Here is a 21580-nt window from a genome sequence, read left to right as displayed (position 1 = left end):
GAGTCTTGTACATTGGGTTACGAGAGTGTGGCAACTGATCCTAAATGCTGGCAGTCTGCTTGAAGGAAATCACATCACACTCAGATATTTCATACTAGCAAGTCCTTCCCTTTTTTGTACTGCGCTGCATGTTTCTGTTCCCTGTTGACTTGCATTCCTTCATTGTCAGTCTTCCTCCGCTCCTTCAGATGCCTCTTTATTTTGCACAGGCTCCCCGACACATCTACCCATGGCGCGGCAGGGCGAGCCTGCCCGCACGGCTGCGTCTTTCCTTAGGCCTTCCCTTTCCCATCTGCTTGCTTTCCTTCTATGCCCTACCCAAGGGCTTTCCCACTTCCACTGCACTTGAAACTAGCTGGGGGGATGCCATCTTTCAGCTCTGCCTGCTCCCCCCCCCCCCCCCCCCCCCGCTTTTTTTTTCCTTTTTCTTTTTCCTGGCCCCATGGTGTGACTCTCACTGATTTCTGGTGAGTAACTGGCAGTACGGGGGAGTCTACCTGATGATGATGATTTCATTGTGCATCTGATTTGTAATCTATTGCAGAAGTGCCTGCAATGCAGAAGGCTTGATAGTGTTATTTAGTGTTAGAAATTTAAAAAATTAAAGTACATAAAGCACCTGTTAAATCAAGGTGGCTTGTTGAGCACGTATATAACTTGCATGGTTTTGTGAGTGTGAAGGTTTTGCACAATACGATATCTTTGGGCAAGCTGTGAAATACGGTGATCTAGATTAAATTTGGAGTTTTTCAGATTGCTGAATGAGAACCTGGTAAAACGGCATGCGTTTTCTAAACAGGGACAACTTCTCTTAAATTTACCTTCTATCTGTTGAGCTGTCAGCCACTCTGTCACTGAAGGCTTAAAACTGTATTAATGAAAAGAGTTTGCCGTATTCCAAAGAAAATGCTATTTTTGTTAAAAATAGCAATCAGACCAAAAGGTTAGACTGTCATCAAAGTGTCTGTAAAAATATGCTTAAGACCCCGTTCTGTTCTTCGCTATCACAAGAGAAGATGACTTGTAAATTGCCTTTCATAAAAGTGAGTTTGATTTAAGGTATTAATAAAATCTAAATTTGTGCATTCTTGCTGTGGGGACTGAAGATTTTAATTTAGTGAAATGCCAGAACAATTTTTTTGTGCTCAGTTTGATGAGTGTTACGTGAGAATTCCATCTTACTAAATTAGGGCAGACATATATATTACACTGTTTACAAACTGTTATGATTAAAACCTGTTAAACTTCATATTTAATATTCAGTCATCTTTGAGCAAAAAAGTCACCTCGTTTTCATCTCAGCGCTGTTGGATTCTTGTGTTAAAATAGATTAAATTGCAAATGTTAATCTGAGTAACTGTGGAAAGTTGTGACCTGGATTTGAAATAGCCATGAGACTACTACGGCAGCAGTAAATCTTCAAGAACATGTAAGGCTAGCACATGGCAGGGGATATGTCTGAAGTGAGAATTAGAGTGCGGGTGGAGGAATAGCCTGAAAACAAAGTCGTGTGCCAATATCATGTTTTTCTATTCTAAAAGAAAAGAAGTAAGAAATTGTCACTTTTATATAAAGCTGTGTTTTTACAGGCAGTGCACAGTAACTTCAAAAAATTTTATTTTAAAATGGTAGTCTAAAATTCAAGCTGTATTTAAGCAAGACTGTTTGTGGCACTGAGGCATCTGCGTTCGTAATCCCCATGTGCTTCCTCCGGCGACAGTGATTCCAATCTTTGAAATATGTATGGGAATTGCAGGTGCAGACTTCAGCCTAAAGAAACCATCAGTCTGAGGAAAAAGTAGATACTAAATGTACTTACCTTTGGTTTTAAGCTTTTTTCCTTCTGTCCTTAAATGACTGTTTTTTCTTGGCTAAGCCTGGCTTCAGCCCTAGTTCCGGGTACTTTAAAGCTTGATAGCATCAAAAGGTCCTGAGTGTTAGTTGTCAAGCACTGGCATTGCTGGAATCTTTTATTATCTTACTGCTTTGATTTTCTTCGTCTCTCTTATAACATGTCAAATAAGAATGTAGGCGATGTCAGGACAGTATGATAATAGTAATTTTTAAAGCAATGTTTTGACTTCAAAAATAATGTTAAAACAATCATGTTTAAGTTATTCATAATGAAAAATTAATTGCTAATTAAAAAAAAGAGTAGACTTAATTTTTCTACATACTTACTTGATCCAGTTTGCTGTTCTGTCATCTCTCTGATATTTTTGATACAAATTTCTTTTTGCATAAAAGAAAGAAATGAGCTTGCAGATCTAGCCCACGTGTGTCCACACAACAAATTATCTTGCAACGCTATACAAAGGTATTATAAGTGTTATCATATCTATTTTTGCAATGTTGACTATTGATTCTTTTCAGTTTCTAAAAAATACTAAGATTGTAGGGCTTATGAAGAGCCTGAAGTACTTTACCTCTCCATGTTTTTCAAAGTATATTGAAAGCTGCTTTACAATAAGATGGTAACACCCGCTAGATTATGACTCTGTTTGTTTTATTCACTACAGAGAAGGGGAGATTGGCAGGCTCTGGCGTTCGGCTGTCCACGGCTGAACTGCAGGGCTTGAGTTGCGTTGGCAGGGCCGCCCGTAAAAGTTTGTGCCGTGTTTGCCAACTGTGTTCTTGGCTCAAGCTGATGTTACACGTCTCTCGACTCCAAAGCACGCTCATTTGCCAAATTCTACCTAAAAATGTGTGCTGGAATTCCTAATTAAATAAAACCCTCGATATTTATTTTGTGCCTTGGAAAGGCATGCATTCTTTCACAGGAGATTCTGCTTTGGTAGAAATACAAGTAAAAAATAAAAAAGCCCAAGGTGGATTAAAAAGCTGTAACTGCTCTTAGGAGAGAAATTGTCTCTTGCAAGCAGATTGGTAGCTTCGGTTTCTTGTAAGTATTGAAATTGTGGGATTTTACCAGGTTCGTACCTGAAATTCTTTGCATACATACATTTTCTGTTTATTTTTCAAGTATTTTGAAAATTGTTCCACTACAAGTGATAATTGCAGTCAGTATATAGTTTTGGTTTTTTTCCCTGCTATATAGCAATATAGCTACCTTATTGTTGCCGTAAGCTGAAGTTATCAGTCGAACGATAAAGGTATAATTTATGCCAAACCAGTCTAGAAGCTTTTTCAGAAGAGTGATAGCAACTGCTTTTATACATATTGCTGTGTAAAATGCTTATTAATGTTAGCAGATGTTGCACTTTAATCCCCCAGAATGATTGTTTGGTAGCAGCAGGAGATTTATTAAGCTTGAGTTGTGTGAAATTGTGTGTGCATAAGCTGCTATTTAGATTGTAAAAATGCCATTGAAAACTGTTAAAAAGTTCTAACTGTAATTGGCAGAGAGGTATTAGCTGTTCTAAAAGAAGTATATGTGTACCGTTGGCCCTTGCGCTGTAACCTCTTTATCATTTATCTTCTTGTATTAATGTCACTGAATTATTAATTCATGAGCAGGGTTGGATAGGGTGAAGGCACTATTTAAATGTGTGGCACATGTATCCTTATCGCTGGAGACATGAAAAGAGTCATTTTGTGTTATCTGTAAAATGGAAAGGACATTTAAAATTTCATTTACGGTAATCCACTTCACTTCCCGGTAAAACACCTAGATTATTGCTACTATAATATAATGTTCTTATTAAAATTTTGTAATCTTTCCACTCTGTTCACTTATAAATATTGTTGATAGACAAATGTAGACTTTTTTTTTTTCTTTTTTAGTTGCACATACAGTTCATGAACTGCAGCAGAACGTATGAAGAGCAGGTTTTATTAAAAAAAAAAATCTTTAATTTCTAGTAAAAGAATACAAAATAAAGGCCATTAAGTATTTGTAATTGTGAAAGGGTAAATAAATTATCATTTAAAATCATAACGTAACCTAATTAAAGGAAAATACATTATTTTCCAAAGTAGCAGTGTCATTGTCACATTGAGCTACCAAGACCTATGTTATTTAAAAGAAATTGTAAACATGTGACACAGAGTTCTTGATCTGCTTGATGAAACCACAGAACATCAGAGGTCATGCTGCTGCTAAAAAATGTGTTAAAAATGTATCTTAAATTTCATCTGTGCTGTATGGATGATTTAAAAAAAAATTAAAATGTATGGGAAATATAATGTTTTCAGTCACTCCAATGGCAAGAGTTCATTCTTTTGAGTACTTTAAAAAGTATTCATTCTTTTTTAAAATTCTCTCAGCAAAAGCGATTTAGGGATACTTGTCCTCAAGTGCTCGCTGTGGCTGGCGTGGCAGTGCTGGAGATAACCCATATTCCATTTTGTTTAATAGAAGATATCACTTCACACGTCCCTTTTCACAGTGCATGGGAAAGGCCTTCACTGTTTCCAAAATACAGCTTTTTTTTTTTTTGTCCCTCTTTCTTTTCCCCCCCGAAGGAAGAGAAAATACTATGTAAGATTCTAGGGAGAAGAGTTTTAAACAGTGGTACATGCAAGTAGAAGGAATCTTTCTGTTGAATTGTAATTTAGAGCTCTTTGTGCTCATAACTCCTCCAAATGTAATCATTATAGTTTTCCAACTTAGCCTTTCTACAAAAGGAATAAAAAATGAACTGAAATAGTTTTCTATTTTTCTGTTATAGTTTGAATAAATAAGAAAGCCCATAGTTCACCCCAATTAAAGGAGTAATACAGCTCTGATGAATGACTGGTAGTCGTTCAGCTGCCTTGTACAGTTAAGAATAGTCACATGAATGTTCATTGCTTATTAGATTGTACAGGAAAATACTCTTAACTGTAGTTGCACCATTAAATGCCTAGGCAACTTGTACAGCTTTACAGAGCCCATCATCCAGTAGCAGAAGTGAATTCTTTGTTTCACTGCAGAATCAGGCCCTTTCCGAATAGATACTGAAGATTTATTTGCCATACTTATTGCATATGTTTCGCACATTCTTGACGATGTGTGAGCAATAGTTAACCTAATTTGGTCGTATATTTGTGTGTAGGTGCAAGGAAGGGAGTGAGTGCTGTCCGTGCAGTACTGTCATACATGGCTTCTCATCCTTGAGTTCTTGTTTTCACCATGAATGTGTGTATGAGAAAAGCCAGTTATGAGGGAGGAAAAACAGAGAGTTTGTTGATTTTTATTTCATGATTTTTCAGTTTTCAGCCTTCTACTTCTAAGTGCTACTGGTATGTAAAATTGGTGAACCTGAAAGACGTGTCTTCTGTCAATGTGTGCTTCTTTTTTTGTAGTTAATATACACGCAGAAGTTCTCCAAAGGGTCATGTAAATTCAGTGAAGTTTCTACCTTTAAGTCATACTTGCCTGGAGAATCTCTGTGCTTAGGAAGCAGTTAAAGACCATTCGTAGTTGATTATTCTTTCAAAGGTGACACATTTGAGGTCTCCATCATTTCTTCCCTTCTTCTGTTGTCAAAATTACAAATTTTGACGTGGCTCATGGCCAAGTATGGCATGGTAGCACACAGCACTTCTCAGGTTTCTCTGCAAGAGGTGATCCACTACCTTTTAATAACTAATTGATTTGTGAATAGTTTGGAAAATACAGCTTTATGGGATTACTCTTAGAAGTTTGTTTGTTGTTGTTGGCTTTTAGTGGAACTAAAATGTGGTCTTCTGAAGCTCCTGACTATCAGGCTGCTGGTAAGAAAATGCTGTTCTCTGATCACTGTAATATTAATTGTGCTTCAGAGAAAAAAACAAAATAGTAATAACTTAAGAAGGGGTTATTTGAAAGAAGAAAAAGAAAAATGCTTAAGTACAGCATGTTTTAAAACATAGTTAAAAGCATGCATTATTGAAATGGTCTTTCATAAAATGCATTATTGTGATGCTACGGTAAATTTTAATACTTGAGGATATGATGGAAAAAGACGTATTTAAAAATACCTTTCTTCTGGTGTCTCTATATTTAGTCACAGGTTTTTCCACATTTCTTTGCATGCTCATCTTATATATTTTATCCTAGATTACCTCATTGCTCCCAAGAAATCCCTTTTGGTAATATTGATAACCTAATATATGACAGATTTTGGTCATTATTATTTCATTTAGTGGTCATATGTATAGACCAAGAGGGAATCTGAATATTGATTCACTGAATGGCTAGTAACAATGATTTATGAGTCAAGGATTCAGTGCAGTGAGCCAAACACAGCAGAGATTACATCTTATGTGCCACCATTGATTTTGTTTCATATTTCACTGCACAATGATTAGGCCACGGTCTCACAGATGTTAACGTTACAACCATATTCCTCTCTAAGCAAAAGAGATGCCACAAATTACACCCAGTGCATCGTGTGTATATGTATGTGTCTCCTGCTCCTGATATTTTAAAAATGATAAATATTTTTCAGTTACTTTTTAAAGAGTTGTTATTTCTCTGGTAACAACAAAGGTTTTTGATAGAATTTTTAAAAATAATCAAAAGTTACTTTGCTGCCCACGTGAGCTTGTTCTTGAAACTTGTACTGTATCATTTATACTGAATACAGACTACATATACTGATCTTAAATACAACAGACAGAAAATGGGACGCTTTAAAATGAATGCTATCACAGCATCTTTGTGAATCTTTTTGATAATATGGCTTGGCACATGCCTAGAAAAGAAGTCTTCAGTGCAGTGGTTTCCAGGGGATTGGTGCTACCAAACTGAGGTCTGTGCATGAATACCAGATGTCGAGGCTGCAGCACAGCTGTCCCTGGCCGTGGTTCGGTTGCAGGTCCAGTGTAGTGGGGCTGTACAGCCCCCATTAACCCAGTTACAGCATGGGTAAAAACGTGTTCTTGTCTACCCTTGCCTGTAATTTGATTTTTTGGAAGTTGGGTGTTTTTTGGCTCATGGGTGCTTTGCTGGTGGCTCTGTGCTGGTCTAAAGAGGTTGTCTTAACTTCGGTGTGTCAGCTGGGAAAGGCATATCTGAACTGATTTCCCTGCTTGCGCCCAGTGTTGAGGGGTCATAAAGCAGATGGGGTGCGTTGAAATCCTTGCAGTCAGCTAGAGAAACACCACGTCGCTGCACAGGTACGGACATGTCTGACCACAGTCCCGGGACTTTTCTGTTTGTTTTGTTTTTCAGTCTACTTCCACTTCAAACAAGTTCTTGGCTGTGAAAAACACTGGATGAGAGGAAAAAAAAGAGATCAGCTAAGTGGCATAACAGCTTTGAGAAATATGGGCCTTTGCAAAGCCTTGTCAAGGCTGTCAACAAACAGTTTACTGTCTTACAAGACTGCAGTGTCTTTGGTTGATGTTAGTCTAGTGATTTTTTTTTTTTTTCCGAGGGAAAGGAATGATATCTTCTAATATAAATAGATTATTTTGAGGATTTCTTTTCTGTGAGAAGTTTGAAAAGCCTTTGAATTTTCTTCAGCTGTTACGATTGCTTCTTCTGGTTTGTCATATGGTTCTCAGTGTTTTTTATAGCTATTCATTATTTTCTTGTTTATTTTTGATGTTCATAAAATCTGTCCTACGTAGGTTTGAAAATGAGAGCTATTTGTTTTGCAGTTTAATGAAGAGAATGGCAAACAGCCTCAGACTGTGCCTCTGGTGTCCAAAGTGATCAGCATATTTAACATGCTCAGCGTGACACTAAGATATTACAGCCGATAACGGTTGTAATTGACTTACAGCATTCCTTTCCCTCCTCCCTTCTTTGGATGCTGGGGATTTATCTTTGAGACCCCGGGAAGATGTAGTAACACAGAAGGCAGAAGTGTTAAAAAGGTTTTACCTGCACTGTTTGAGTGGAGGTGGTCTGATGTAGCGGCACGATGTCGATTCGGGTGAAATACAGGGAATTTGCAATGAGGACTGAGTGACACCCCCACACACACCCCACCCCCCCTTCATTCTGAGCATTTAGCAAAGGCAAAAAGAGAAATTCAGACTTGGCAGAAGGAGAGTGCCTGAAGCCAAAAAAAGCCATTCTTATTAGTGCTAGCAAAGGTTTACTTTGCTGGCTTATTGAATGAAAACTCCCTAGAGTGTCCAGGCTTTATCCTGTGTTAACAAGAAGGGGCAAAGCTGGCTTGTCAGGAATGGAGTGCCATGTAACGTGTCTGTAAAACACAAGAGTGAGGCCAAGCCGAACTGGAGTGCTGATGAGAAAGGAAAATCTTCGTCTTTTCCTCTTAAATCCTATTTGTTTTCTCTGTGAATGATTGCAGTAGACCACTGAGCTTCTGTGGACTGATGGACTCAGTTGTGATGTTGCACTGTTAAAATAGAGTTGGTGCACGGTTTAGTGACATGTCTTGCATAGGTAGGTTTGGTATTTTGAATGATCTGCTGCGCTGATGAGCTGGGAACCCAGGCTGGTGTGGGGTGGGCATCTCTGCGGTCATTCTGAATTTAGGGTGCACGTTCATGGCACGCTATTTCAGGCATTCCTCAGGCATGGGTATGTCACTTCAGAGCACAATGCAGCTGAATGCATCGAAGTAATATTTTTGTTGCAAGATTGGATGACCTTGGTCAGCTCTTGTTCTTCCTGTATTATTCCCTTCCCTGATACTGTATTCCTACCATGCAACTTAGAAAGAGATGTTTTGGGTTAGAAATCCAGTGTTCAAGGTGACAATTAATAGGGACTATTGAATACAGCATTGAAGATAAGACTCTCTGGTACATTTTAAGCATTGAATTGCTTTTAATGGAAAATAAGTCTTTGCTAACCAATTTTAGGCAGAGCAGAGCTAGCATTTCCTTTCTTCTTGCAATATGCAGCTTGTTTAATTGCAACAGATCAGGCATTGATTGTTTACCATAGGTAGTAGAAGGATGCTAAGTAAACCAGCACGGGGTCTTGCTTGTTTTCAGGGTTTTTTTTGTAAGACCTCATAACTTTGAAGATTTTCTACAATCTGGTACTGTAGCACTAATGCAAAGTTAGTGATGTAAGTCAATGTTTGAATAACCATGTTGAAGATGTAGGAATAACTCATACTGAATGCATCTGAAGATGTGTTCAATGTTGGAAACTAGAGCTGGGTCTCATTGCAGATATGTATAAAACTGTAGCTCTTGGATCATAAACAGTATTAGTCTCATTGTAGTATTTTACTAATGTGGCTTAGACAGTTGTACTAATCACACTGCACTAATTAAATTCTTATGTTACAGATTATAGGAAGTTTAACTTTTTTTTTTTTTTTTAAATTGGGAAAGCCTCATGATGGGAAGGCATGTGCACACATGATTTCTCAGGAGACTAAGTAGTCTATTATATTGTATGAATATATATCTACTCACCCTTGCCTCCTCTTCCCCCTCCTTTCCTCTGCAGAGTGTCTCAGATATATTACAGAATTACTTAGTTTCATAAACTGGGTTATGAAAGGCAGTGGGGGTGCTGCATGCGTGGCAAGGTAGGTCATAACAGGATTTATAAGAAGGATTGCTTGGGTTCTGCTAGTTCCTCGGCGCGTACGAGCTGTGCGGCCGTGGCTGATGTTCCTTACCTCTCTGTGCTTCATCGCCTGTAAAGCTAGTGTAATTTTTATTTCTGTAATAGAGATGTTAAAGGTTGACTGAGGTTGCAAGTGCTTCGTGGTGTTTCTAAGATGATTTGGAAAATTAAGCACTATATTGTAAAATACGTGAGCGTTGGTCTGAAAGACTTTCAGCTAAAGAAAAACATTCTGGCTTAGCTGGAAAGATCTCTGCATTCCGCTCTGTCTTAATTGCCTGAAAAGCTGGATGGAACAGGAGGGAAAAGACAGCTCTTGAGCATGCTGTGTCAGTTGTCCGGAAGCTCTTAAAAGACCCTTTTTTGGCTTTTGAAAATAAAACCTTGGGAAGGTTAAACAGAATAGAGTCGGGACGCGGCAGTCCTTTAGAGGTCTTTCTCTTCAAAGATGAAAGTATTTCAAGGAGCATGCTTGGAGCAGCTTTCTCTTATCTCTGGGGTGCTCTTGAGCAATGTTGCGGGGAGAGAGATGGCCACCAGTGGCACGTATTTGGCAGCAGTCGTGTTCCAGCTGTAGGAAGTTTCAGAAGTACAGACGAACAAGGAAGCGAGGCAGGGGCACTAAGATATTTGGGACTTGGAGCACAGCTTATGAATGCAGTATGAAGAGATGCCCAGTACCTTTGCAGGGTACAGGTTTGAACATTAACATTTCCAATACTGATCTAGTCTCCTTTAACAGCACATATGTGAAGAAACTTAACAAGGTGATCCGCTCTGTTTCCAGCAGAGGTTTGGTGTTTTTTTTCCATGAGAGACTGCAGTATGGCCCAGAGGTAGGCATTTAAGTTACAACTGAAATTTTCTGGGCAGCTTTTATTGCACTCTGAAATTCAAGCAACCTTTTGCTCTAGGGAGTTTCTCTCTGCCCCACCCACAAGCCCAAGCAGTCAGCGATCCAGAGAAAAGGTTTATTAAGGTCTGAGGGGAAATAAGTTATTTGCGCAGGACAGCCACTCGCCGTGGTCTCCTTCTTCTGTTTACAAAGAAGTAACTTAATACCTCTTTTCCTGGTCCTACTGGTTTGGTTTGGGGTTTGTTGTTGTTGTGAGATGCCACTGACGGTCTCCGTATCGCTGATGGATGGATGGTCGGAAGGACGCGGCTGACGGCAGTGTCTATAGCCGGAGTGCTCTCTGGCTCCAGCTCATGTCTGGGTACCTTTTTCAGGATTAGCTTTTGTTATGCTGATGAACAGTCGGTTCAGAACTGCACGGTTCTTTTACTTGGGGCCTCATAGCGTTTCTCAAATACGTAGGTTGCATTAAAAATTGTGCGCTGTGAAGCTGTTAGTTTTTATTCGAAAGAAAAGAAGCAAAACCAAACCCTATTGCATCAGTTTTCAAACACTGCTTAATTTTTTCTTGCTTTTTTAGAAAAACATGTGTTACTGATAATCTGGTACGGGCTGGTTAGTTTATTTTGAATTCTTTTTGCAGCAGCACACTGAGTTAAATTCTGCATCTGTAGGCTACAGCAATCTAGAGACAATAATACATTGCACAAAGCACTTAAATTTGTCCTTAAAATATTTTGCATTTATTCTTAGTTGAATAGTTTCTGCTGGTTTTGGTATCACAAAAACATCAATATCCTTCCAGAAACCGTGGTTTCTTATTAAAATGCAATATAAAACAATATTTTAATACTATTAAATATAATTAATATATTAAAATACTAATATAAAATAAAGGAACTCTTACTTGATTTTTTTAAAAAAAGTTTGCCATAAATTTTGCAGCTATTTCCTAGAGAGATGTTGGGTACCGCAAGTGGTGCTTTGATTATTGTTTTTGTTTTTAACACAACCTTTCCCTTCCCAATTTAAAGAAAGGCCACAAGGAAGCAATGAGTTTAAGGATGATAAAGCATAGGTATGTCACTATTCACTTGAAGGTGAAGGAAGGTGTCTCAAAATCTGGGTGTGCAGTGATGTGTTATGGAAATAACGATAAAACTTGAGTCTCAGGAAGTCAAAATCTTCTGGACAGACTGGGAGCAATCAGAAGGCTGACTTAATTTCACTTTTAGCCATTATTGTTCCTCATCTATTCTCTTGGATTATTCTGATTGCTTACTGAAATTATGCTGATTAGTCTGTAGTGTCTGTGAAATAGTTTTATGATTTTTCCTTTGGGTGCTACAGGTAAAAAATTAATCCAAGCTCTTCCCAAGCTTTTAGCTGAACTATCTCCAGGGGTTTTTTTGGATATATCATGGTGGCAATTTTTTCTTCTTTGCTCAGCAGGAGCTCCTTTGCAATTGTAATTTCTGCTGAATGCAGTGCATCCTTTGTGGATTTTTAGATTTTTTTTTTTTTTTAGTTGCAAAACACTCCCAGCCCAGTGTGAAAGATCTAGGAATACAATATGACTGTCTCTTCATAACTGCTTCTGGGTTGTCCTGTAGCAGCTGGTGTATCACCATCTAAATTGAGGGCACATCTTTTACCTCCAGGCACATGGGTCTGTGCCAGGGAGAGCCACGCTCTGGCTGTCCTGCACTGAAGCACTCCGTTTGCTATTGCATGCTCTTTGTTGAAATATGTGCGGATAAAAGCGCCTGTGATTGAAGAGCACCTGTCTGTAGTTGGAAATTGGAAAAAGGGTTTGTTTTTATGTATAAATAAACATAAAATCAGTCGGCCTCAGATGTCAGTTCTCTTTCATTTCCCTGTGTGAGAAATCACAAGCACGCTTGTGTTGTGTGAGAGGGATGGCTACACTGAAGTGGCATCACTCCTCTTAAAGAGGAGCCAAGTAAAGAAGCCTACTTGGCTATTTAATAAACTATTCTGCCACAGTCACATTGCCTTCATTGAGAGCCAGAGAAATTGTTCCATAATGTTTTCTGTTAATTCCCATCTTTCTCTCCTTGGGGAAAAAAGTGAGTGTCAGTCTTGTTGCTGTCTGTGTGCTCAGGGAACAAACTTGCCATTGATTAATATTAACATTGACTAATGTAAAAGGAGTTACACTTTCTACTTCTGAAAATGATCTGCAGTTCATAGAATTTCTTTGTCTGGCATTGTGTGCTCCTCATCCTTTCCAGTTCTCCTTGCCAAAAGGGTAAATGTATTTTTAAAGCCCTCAACATGCTCCAGTACTCGTAAGACTCATAAGTGGCCCTTGGATCCTGCCACTTAAATTTTTACATAGTCATTGTTACATGTTTTTAAAGTAACGTTAATTTCACATATCTCAGGGATACATCCACGCAGTTCTGTCCATTGGTCTTGGAGAGACCAAGCCAATGCGGCACCAGACTCAGCTCTTTGGGTCTGTAACTGCTGCGATGTTCAGAGAGTCATTCTTCCAGAGTTGTTTCATATATCTGTAATATATAGAGCAAGCTTTGTAGTTAAAAATAATTTGTTTTTATATGGATGCTCATTTTTCTCTAGCTTCCCAAAGTCTAATAGTCGGGGCTGAAGCATGCTCTGGCTTCGTACAGTGAGATATGGAAGAGGAAGTATGTAGTTACTCTGTTGGCTGGTGAGAGAATGAAGTCATTAGTGGAAGGGAGCACTCTGCTGTCAAATCTTCTATCACAGCAACTGCACTCTATCACCATAATTATATTTTTCAAAAGCAAATGATAGCTTTAAGAATTCTTCCTTTGGTACATCGTTTACAGGAGCAGTTCAGTTCATATTTCTCAGTCGGAGACAAATCTCGTCAGAGGCTAAGGACAGGAGAGTCTCATCCATTATGTTTATTCCCTTTTCTCTGAAGGTGTTTATTGGGTAGAAATACAGCAAACTGTAGAGTCATATGAAGAGGCTTCCTCACCAAACAGAGTATTTTGTCAGCAAAGTTGCTGTTAGGGCTTCTCATCTGAGGAGAGCAGCCTATGTGTAGCATGAAGGGAATGCCGGAGCCATGGCAAGAAGGAGACCTGCAGAGCCTTACTGTTGAGCGGAGTTGGTCCGTTGTTCTCAGCTACTCCACGTTTCGAATCACTGAGAAATACGGCAGTACCCTAGATGTAATTTTTTTGTTGTTCTTTGAGGTAGAGAAATGTCGGTTGTGTCAGATTTGGGGAGTGGGAAAATCTTAGCCTTGTCATCTGCAAATCCAATTTCTTATATTCAGAGAAAACATTCTTTTTTTTTTTTAATATTTTCCATATGTCTGAGTGCAAGTACATCAATAACATTCGTACTTTCAACTTTAACATGTATCATTATTTGGTATTCTGTTTAATGATCACTGACCTTGAGAGATTACATCCAAAAACCTGCCAAATTCCCAGCTACAGTACAGGTGTACTGTCAGTTTTTATTAAAAATTTCTGTCTTCATGTCAAGTAAAATTTGGTATTCCAAATTATTGGTGTTCAGCTATTGATGGATTTTTTTTCTCCTTTTCTTCCAAATTCTCTGCTTCTCCAGGTATGAAGATGAATAATGCAGACCACTGGTTTCGATGATGCTGGGCTTTTATAACTGGATTCATTAAGGAATACAACGAAAATTCTTACAGGGATCAATAATGGTGTCTTCTGGCTGCAGAATGAAAAGTTTTTGGTTCCTGCTCATTATCAGCTTCCTGCAGTGTACTGAAGGTAAGCTTTAGTTTATTTTTTTATTTGAGTTTGCAGATGAGATGAATGGTCTGTACAATTAATTTCTGTTAGATCACTTGAAGTTTTAGGATGTCAAACTGAAAGTATCTGTGGCATGTTCTAGGTTTAATTTGTAAGATTCAAATTATTCTCATTTTTAATGAAAAAAGAAAATATATTTTTCGGTTTTGATACAGTGTGGTATGTTGAAACTGAAATGCAGCATTCAGGCTGCATTAATCAGTATTAATATCCTTGATTGGTAGGTGCCTTATTTTTGGACTCTTCCTGTTTATTCTTCTTTTTTCTGTTCTCATTGTACAACCATTTAGAAGCAATGTATAGATATGTTAAATGTGATATAAAGTAAACAGTGCAAATGAAATCCCTGTTTTACTTTTCTAATTTGGCTGCCTGAAAATAAAATGGCAAACACTTCATTAAGATTAAACTCAAAGTGCATACAGGAATAGCATCTACTTAAAAAAATTTTTGCTTTTTTTAAAAAAAGGGAAAAGTACTTCATGGTATCAAATGTGGTGTTTAAAATAGCTCTTCAATTAAAGATATGAGAAATGAAAAAGCTTTTTTAAAAATATTGTATCATCTATTCTTTATCTGTTTTTCTTTATAAACTCTATTTTATCCAGTTAGTCTGTCTCCCCAGCTGTTCTTGTGGCCCTTTTAATTAGTAATAGAGAAACACAAATGAATGATCAGGAAAACATGATTTATGAATTTTTAATTACAAATATTTGTGTAGAACTTGAGGCTATTTCTGGGTGTAATCATTTTGATTAACTAGATTGCAGGTGAAAAGACTGGTGTAGTAATAAAGTAGCACCTCCATGGCTTCTTACATTATGCAGTAATCGGTATATAATATATAGGCTTCTTTGGTGCATCTGTGGCGTGATCTCACCGTCTTTTAAAGCAGATACATATCTTACCCTGTCAAAATTCTTTGAATTTTAAGGCTAAATTTTCAGAGATACTTCAGGAGAGCTGCTCTGCCTCCCCCTCTCTTCTTTCCCAAATCTATACAAACAAAAAGGATCTAATCCCCAAAACCAGCAAAACCCAAGATTAAAAATTTAAATATTGTATGCAGTCTTCCATGTTCACTGCGTAATTTCCTAAGCATTTATTCTAGACTAAGACTCAGATCTTGTGTGGTACTGACAGACAAGCTTTGCTAAAATAGGTTATTCATATGTATGTGTGAACATACACATACATCAGGGAGTACGTCCTAGGAGTCTTCGTGAAGGTTTCTGAACATGAGGAAGTCTCATTTCACTTAACTAGCTTTCACAGTCAGTTTCCCCTCCCTCCCCTCTTTCTTCTTAAATATTGCCAGGATATATTAGAAAACTGGCATTTCCCACGGCACACTGCAGATCTTGGATGGTTTCATCATTGATGGGATTTCTGATTTGGTAGCTGCTGTACTGACTGCTCTCTTGGTGTCTGTTGAGTCTGTGGACTGGGGTATAATCTCACTTTTATAGGAGAGTAAGTGCCAACAGCTGGAAGGTAAAATGCTTTTCAGGCTCTTTCACAGGTAAGGAAGGTAAATGCTTATTAGGAGAATGGAATTATAAATCTTACGACTGGCTGGTAATAACTTGTGTTAATTATAAATGCACTTACATTGCAAAAGTGGTTGCACTAGTTGAAACCAAAGGTGTAGGAAGTAGAGGCATCTATTTATGTTTTTTCTGAAGTTTTAAAATAGTAAGGATTTTATTTGTTACTGTAATTGTTTCAAATCCCTATATGTAGTACGTTTTACAAAGATTCACGAGCATACTTGCAGTTTAATGCTTTGTGGTGGTTGAAAACATTTGAAAACAGAAAGGAAAAGCAGACAAACAACTTTCTCTGGTTTGGTTACAGTAGCAAACAGCATGCTGCAAAGAGTGTTTTATCTGCTGAGTTTGGAAGGGACAAAGTCAACTGAGAACTTCTGCAGATTGAATTTTTGCCATTTGCAGAAAGCTAATTTTCATTGTCATCTGTAATATTTCAAGTTCATTTTGTTCTGTCCTTGTTTTTCTTGCTTTTAGTAGCCAGTAGCAATCTTTTGATGCTTCAGTTGTGAATTTACTTTTTTAAAGTCTATACAAGAGCTGCTTTTTCAGCTAAAAGAAACAGGGAAGGAAATTGGGAGCAGATAACAGAATCATACCAAATTAATTGTAAATTCTTAAAATAAATGAAATATTGTGGCTCTGTATACTGGAAATGAATATTAATATAGAGTTGGCTTCCAGCCACAGAAGCAAAATGAATACCGCATTATTACACTTTCTCACAAGATTACATTGCCTTCTGCTTCAGTAATAAGAGATGCCAAGTGTAACGTGCTTTAGTAGCACTCCATGCCTGGAAGTATGAACATGAACAAAGGTTAAAATAAGAGCATCTAACTTTTGCTAGAAACAAGAAAATCTTTAGTTCTCTTGCTTGGAACTTAGGGGTTTTTAAATCTTATGTGTATATGCAGGTTGTTGCAGTTGGTGGGGGAGATGAAACCTGGCTGAATGCCCTGCTGTTACATTTTAATGTTTCTATACAGTTAAACAGGGAGAGAGCGGGGAAAAAAAGATCTTGGGTGTGGACAAGTGACTCATTTGTTCGTATAACGAAACGTTTTCCAATCAAAATAAAGACTTCATTACTCTCACAGTGCCTTAACTTTAACTCACCAGGGAATTAGCAAGTAGGCACAGTTATATGAAGGCTGCAATTTTATTTCCGTGTCGCCTACCCAAATAGGAATCATATCTTCAGTTAAGAAGGTCTTGGTTTTGCTTTGTTTTTCCTGGCTAGAGCAGTCCAGGTGGGGTTGCTTTTGAAGCAGTCCATTCCTTCGGGTAAAATGAACCTGGAACGGACGAGTGCTGGCAGCTGGAGGTAAAACCACACCAAGTTATTATACACTGCTGGTACATTGATCAACAACAGGTCAATATTGTTGTGTAGAGGCTTGAAAAACATTGTTATTACCATCAACAGCAAGCTTTGCAGCCCTAAATAAGGAAAAGATGAGAGGCAGGAAAAAGGAATGAAAAGCTGAAGTCATGAGCTTGAATATTAATGTCATTTTGGAAGGTATTTTTCTGTCCTTTTTTCTAGCATATTCTACCACAGGTCTGTCTTTAAAACTACAATTTTATTACAAAAGACAGACTGAAAGAACTACCTTGGAAGGTAGTTTGAATGGGAGTTACGCAGGTAGCTGTGTGAAGCCTGGCCTCATACCGTGGCTCATTTCCTGGGGGAGATGGGAACTTCCACCGCGGCTGTGCCGGAGTCCGTGCCCGTCCCACGCAGTCCCGGCTCTCTGGTCTCACGGGAGGAGTGGGTTTGTGCTCCTGTCGGTCCCATGCGGTTGAGTCCCTCGCCTTTACTTACCTGTTTCCTACGAACTGTGGGAAAGGAATTACTTTTGACACCACTTCTATCTTTTTTCTTTTTTTTTTTTCCCTTCCTAATTAGGTGAAATCATCCAACAAGTTAAAAATTATCTGAGAAAATACAGAAAGTCAGAGAGTGAGATCACACATGCCTTGTTTCCATAGCAAAGCACAGTAAAAAGCTTATTATACATATTATTGGTTTCTCTTCAAGCAAGTTAAGACAGATACACTAATATGCATATGAAAAAAAGATGTCAGAGCTAAACATTCTGATTAAGATTGGTTTTTGGACTGTACAAGTTTTGATATTTTAAGCTTTATCCTGCTTACAAAGTCCACCTTTTCGACCAGCTTTAGATGCCTTTTGTTTTTATTCTCTTCTGCTGCTTGAGAAGCACAAGTGCTTGGGAAGCACTGAAATAATTTTCTTTGCTTACATTTTATTTTCATGAGGTTTAATACAATTGCAGTTCATTTTATTATGAATTATTATCTGTGCTTTGTCCAAAGGAAGAAGCATCATGCTTTCATTATCTATTTAATTCTGTTTTCCTAAACGGCATTGATGTTTTTTAAAAAAATCCAGCCTGTCTTTGCCTCTGAATGTACATTTTAATTAACGTTACGCTGAGAAATATAAATTCCTGTAAATTCCACTTATGCCAGCCAAGGAGCTGAGTGTTTAATTGGAAGCAGTTTTAGGTGTGTATCCAATGTTAGTGCATTTACTAAAGAAAAGACATACTAAGTACAGATAACGTACACTGGGCCACTACAAAGGTAAGTGCTATTTTAGCGTGTTGCTTCAGATCTTCAGCCCCCTGTCAAGCCACTCAGAATTAGTCTAAGGCATATAGCACAGGTACTCAACAAACTGTAAAAGCACCTTAGTTTTCCTACACATTTACTAGGAAGTATTAGTAGGATTTTCCCCAGGATAAAAATTAAAAAAATCTTGTACCCTGGACTTCAGAAGAAATCAACTTCTGTTGATTAGCGGATTTAAGTTGTACAAGGGGTGAAACCCATTACAGAGTCACGCAAGAGCAAATAGGAGCACTAATTTAATTGCTAGGCGGGGGATTTATCACAGTGAGAGCTCTGTGAAGCACACAGTTAGTAGGCAACTACTTGGTTTAACAGAGGTCGCAAAGCATCCATAAGCATACCCAGCGTACTACGGCCAGCCAGTTATTGCCCGCCCTTTGGAGGGTCCCTCTAATAAGCCTTCCATTACTATCTTCATTTTTATCATATATACCTAATGTGTTTTATGATTCTTTAGCAAATGTTTTTTCTTATTTGGGTAATGCAGATTATGCAGAAGAAAATACTTGTGTGAAGGGAGCAGTTGGGTTTCTGCAGAAGGCAGCTGCTGCACTGAGTCCTGTTTTCTTTGCTGGAAGAGCATGCTATTTTTCACTGGGATATTCTGGTGCATACTTATCTGGGACATCTCTTTTTCCTTTTCTGAGGGAGGTGTAGGCCCAAGATACCTTCTAAAAGGAAATTTATCTAAACAGTGAGACCAAACTTCGTCTTAAAGAAGAAAGTCTGTTAAACTTTTCAAGTGCATTTCCAGATAATAGAGACTGACAGACTGTCTGGAAAAGCCAGAGATTCTTTAACGTGCTGGCAGTGAATATCCTTTCATATATTCCCTGAGCAGTGAGGTCTGCAGGATCCTCTGCTGTAACATAACATTTTTGAAACCAAAGCAAAACCACCACTATTTTAAAATGTAGAAGAACCATGTAGAAGAATGCATGAAGAACCATTTTAAATACTGTACTAACATTTATATGAAAATTTGCTAGGAAATGTTAATGGAAAGGTCTTATAATGTAAGCAAAGAAAGAAGTATAGATGCATTATTACTATGAGGTGAATAATAGTATTACTATTTTAATACGCTGTCTTCTTCCTCAGTTACTTAAAAACATTCTCCTTTATGAAGGGGAGATTTTGCATCTTCTTGAGCTCTGTGTTCAGAAGAAGAAAAGAACCCTGTAACATGTAAAACTGTAGAAACGCAGTGTGTTGTGCTAAGGGCAGATGTTATATTTTCAGAGCCCTCTAAGCTATTACTTCAGTTTACCATCTTTTGTTGCTGTAACCTCGGTGGGCGAGGCGAGCCGTGCAGCTGACCACTGCAGTGAGAGGGGATTGACTTGACCTTCAGCTAACCTGCACTGACACCATTGCCTGAGGGGCTTTTCTCTTATTAAATATAAATCTGGGTATATTTTAGATTAGTTTATTACAGTAAGGTACCTTTCCAAGAACACAATAGCAGAATTTGGGCATATATGTCTTTTAAAAAATGAACAGGCTTCATTAGTACTCTGTTACTAAATATGGAAAAAGATATCATTTATTTTTATTAACACTTGTATTTTAAAAAGTATTTATTTTAATTTCTGTTTTATGTCAAATGGAAGAATACTGTTTGTCTTATTAAGAAGGTTTTTTATATAGCTTTAACAACATTGTCTTTCTTTATATTGTACTTTTAGGTCGTAGTGTAAAATGGAAGTATAAGTGCCTGAAGCATCTGATATCAGTGAATGCCTCAGCACTGGCTTTCTTACTACATTTAGTGTCCTTATGATCAGATTATAAAAATTACCATAAAGTATAGTGATTTTAGATTTAATACTCGTTGCCAAGTTCTACAAGCACATAATGGGTTTTATACTTAGAAGTAGATCCACTGATGTTCATGATCTACCTCTGTGAGTAAATGGTACAGAAAAGTAATACATTTGATGCTAATTGTGTATTGTATGGATGTCTTAATAGCAGCATGTGTATGTAGGACGAAAGCACTACAGAAAAAAGACTTAGGCAAACAGCTCTAATATATGTTTCATATATGTGCCTGCTTCTGTGTTTGTGGTGGCATTCCAGGTTGTGTTATGTGAGGAAGAGGAGAGAAAACCATTCACAGGGAGAAGTTCTTGGCTTGCTGTCCATCCATACTCTGGTCATAAATGCACTTAATAGTATAGAAGCTCCCAACATGCTGTTATGAGGTTGTATATATTTATACAGTAACTTTCATGGAAGAGACTTAAAAATTGACTGGTCTTTTTACAGTGGTTAATTAGTATCATATTTACTTATCAACATTGGATGGTTAGAAGAATATTTATAGTTGCTCCCTCTGATTTTTTTGTTTGTTTGTTTATTGTATGACTTTGTGTTTGGATAATATGGCTCTAAAGCAGCACTTCATTGTATTATATGCTGCCCAAGTATAAAATTAGAAGAAAGGAAGATAAGGAAATAAAACACATGCATCTATAGTAAAGGTTCATGCATAATTTTGTTGTACTTTCGATTTTACATGGTACTTATTATATGCCTGTGTTGGTAAAACCACACTGCAGGTTTTTTATTTCTAATCGCTTCAAATTTGATAAAATTTAATTCTGTCAAAGCTGGATCGGCTCCAGTTTTACTCATGTCTGTAGATAGTACTAGTTTATCCATTGACGGTTTGTTTGGATTTTACATGTTGAATGAGACCCATGAACGCTGGATATTTTGCCAATCATTGTTCACTTTTTTTCAGGAATACTACATTTTTTACATTTTTAATACAGGATAAATTTTGTATGGGTGATGCTGTAAATGAGCCACACCTCAAATCCAGAGATATCGCATGATAAATTGAATATGCAGTTCTTTCTGATAGGTAGGAGCTGAAAAAAATCCTTTTGCTTGAAGGTGTCCCGAATTCCTGCCCTTCCAGAAAGAGTCTTGAACTATTGCACTGGCTTTCAAAACCCAATTGTGCTAAAGCTCTTTGTGTTTCTGTAATCTCTATATCCTGGCTTTCTTTTGGAGTGTAAAGAAGGAGCGTTGTACGATTGTTAGCTCAGTTGGTTCGTGGGTCCTTCTTTCAGTCAGGGAGACAATTCATCCGTGTCCCGGTGACATTAAGGCAACCCGTGTAAACGTACACAAGTGTGTTGGCAGTGGCAGGGCAGATTCCCTGGTTGTTCCTCCTGAGCTTGGACCAGTCCAGGTGGTTGGGAATGTTCATTCTCTTTGTTTTGTCGATTTATACTAGTATAATAATCACTGATGT

General features: G+C 37.8%; 1 protein-coding gene across 8 annotated transcripts in view; it reads left to right on the top strand.

Moving 5' to 3' along the window:
• Nucleotides 1-21580, top strand: part of ADGRL2 (adhesion G protein-coupled receptor L2) — a 163169-nt gene that overhangs the window by 18533 nt on the left and 123056 nt on the right. For all 8 annotated transcript variants that reach the window (XM_075508502.1, XM_075508504.1, XM_075508503.1 and 5 more), the window contains exon 2: nt 13887-14059. In XM_075508502.1, the coding sequence (XP_075364617.1) occupies nt 13987-14059 (73 nt within the window). In that variant the 5' untranslated portion in view covers nt 13887-13986. The remainder of the gene's footprint in view (nt 1-13886; nt 14060-21580) is intronic.

This window comes from Mycteria americana, chromosome 7, assembly GCF_035582795.1.
Source record: "Mycteria americana isolate JAX WOST 10 ecotype Jacksonville Zoo and Gardens chromosome 7, USCA_MyAme_1.0, whole genome shotgun sequence".
In the NCBI taxonomy this organism is placed as follows: domain Eukaryota; kingdom Metazoa; phylum Chordata; class Aves; order Ciconiiformes; family Ciconiidae; genus Mycteria; species Mycteria americana.
The sequence above is the reverse complement of the archived record's forward strand: the minus strand, read 5'-3'. Positions and strand labels throughout refer to the sequence as shown.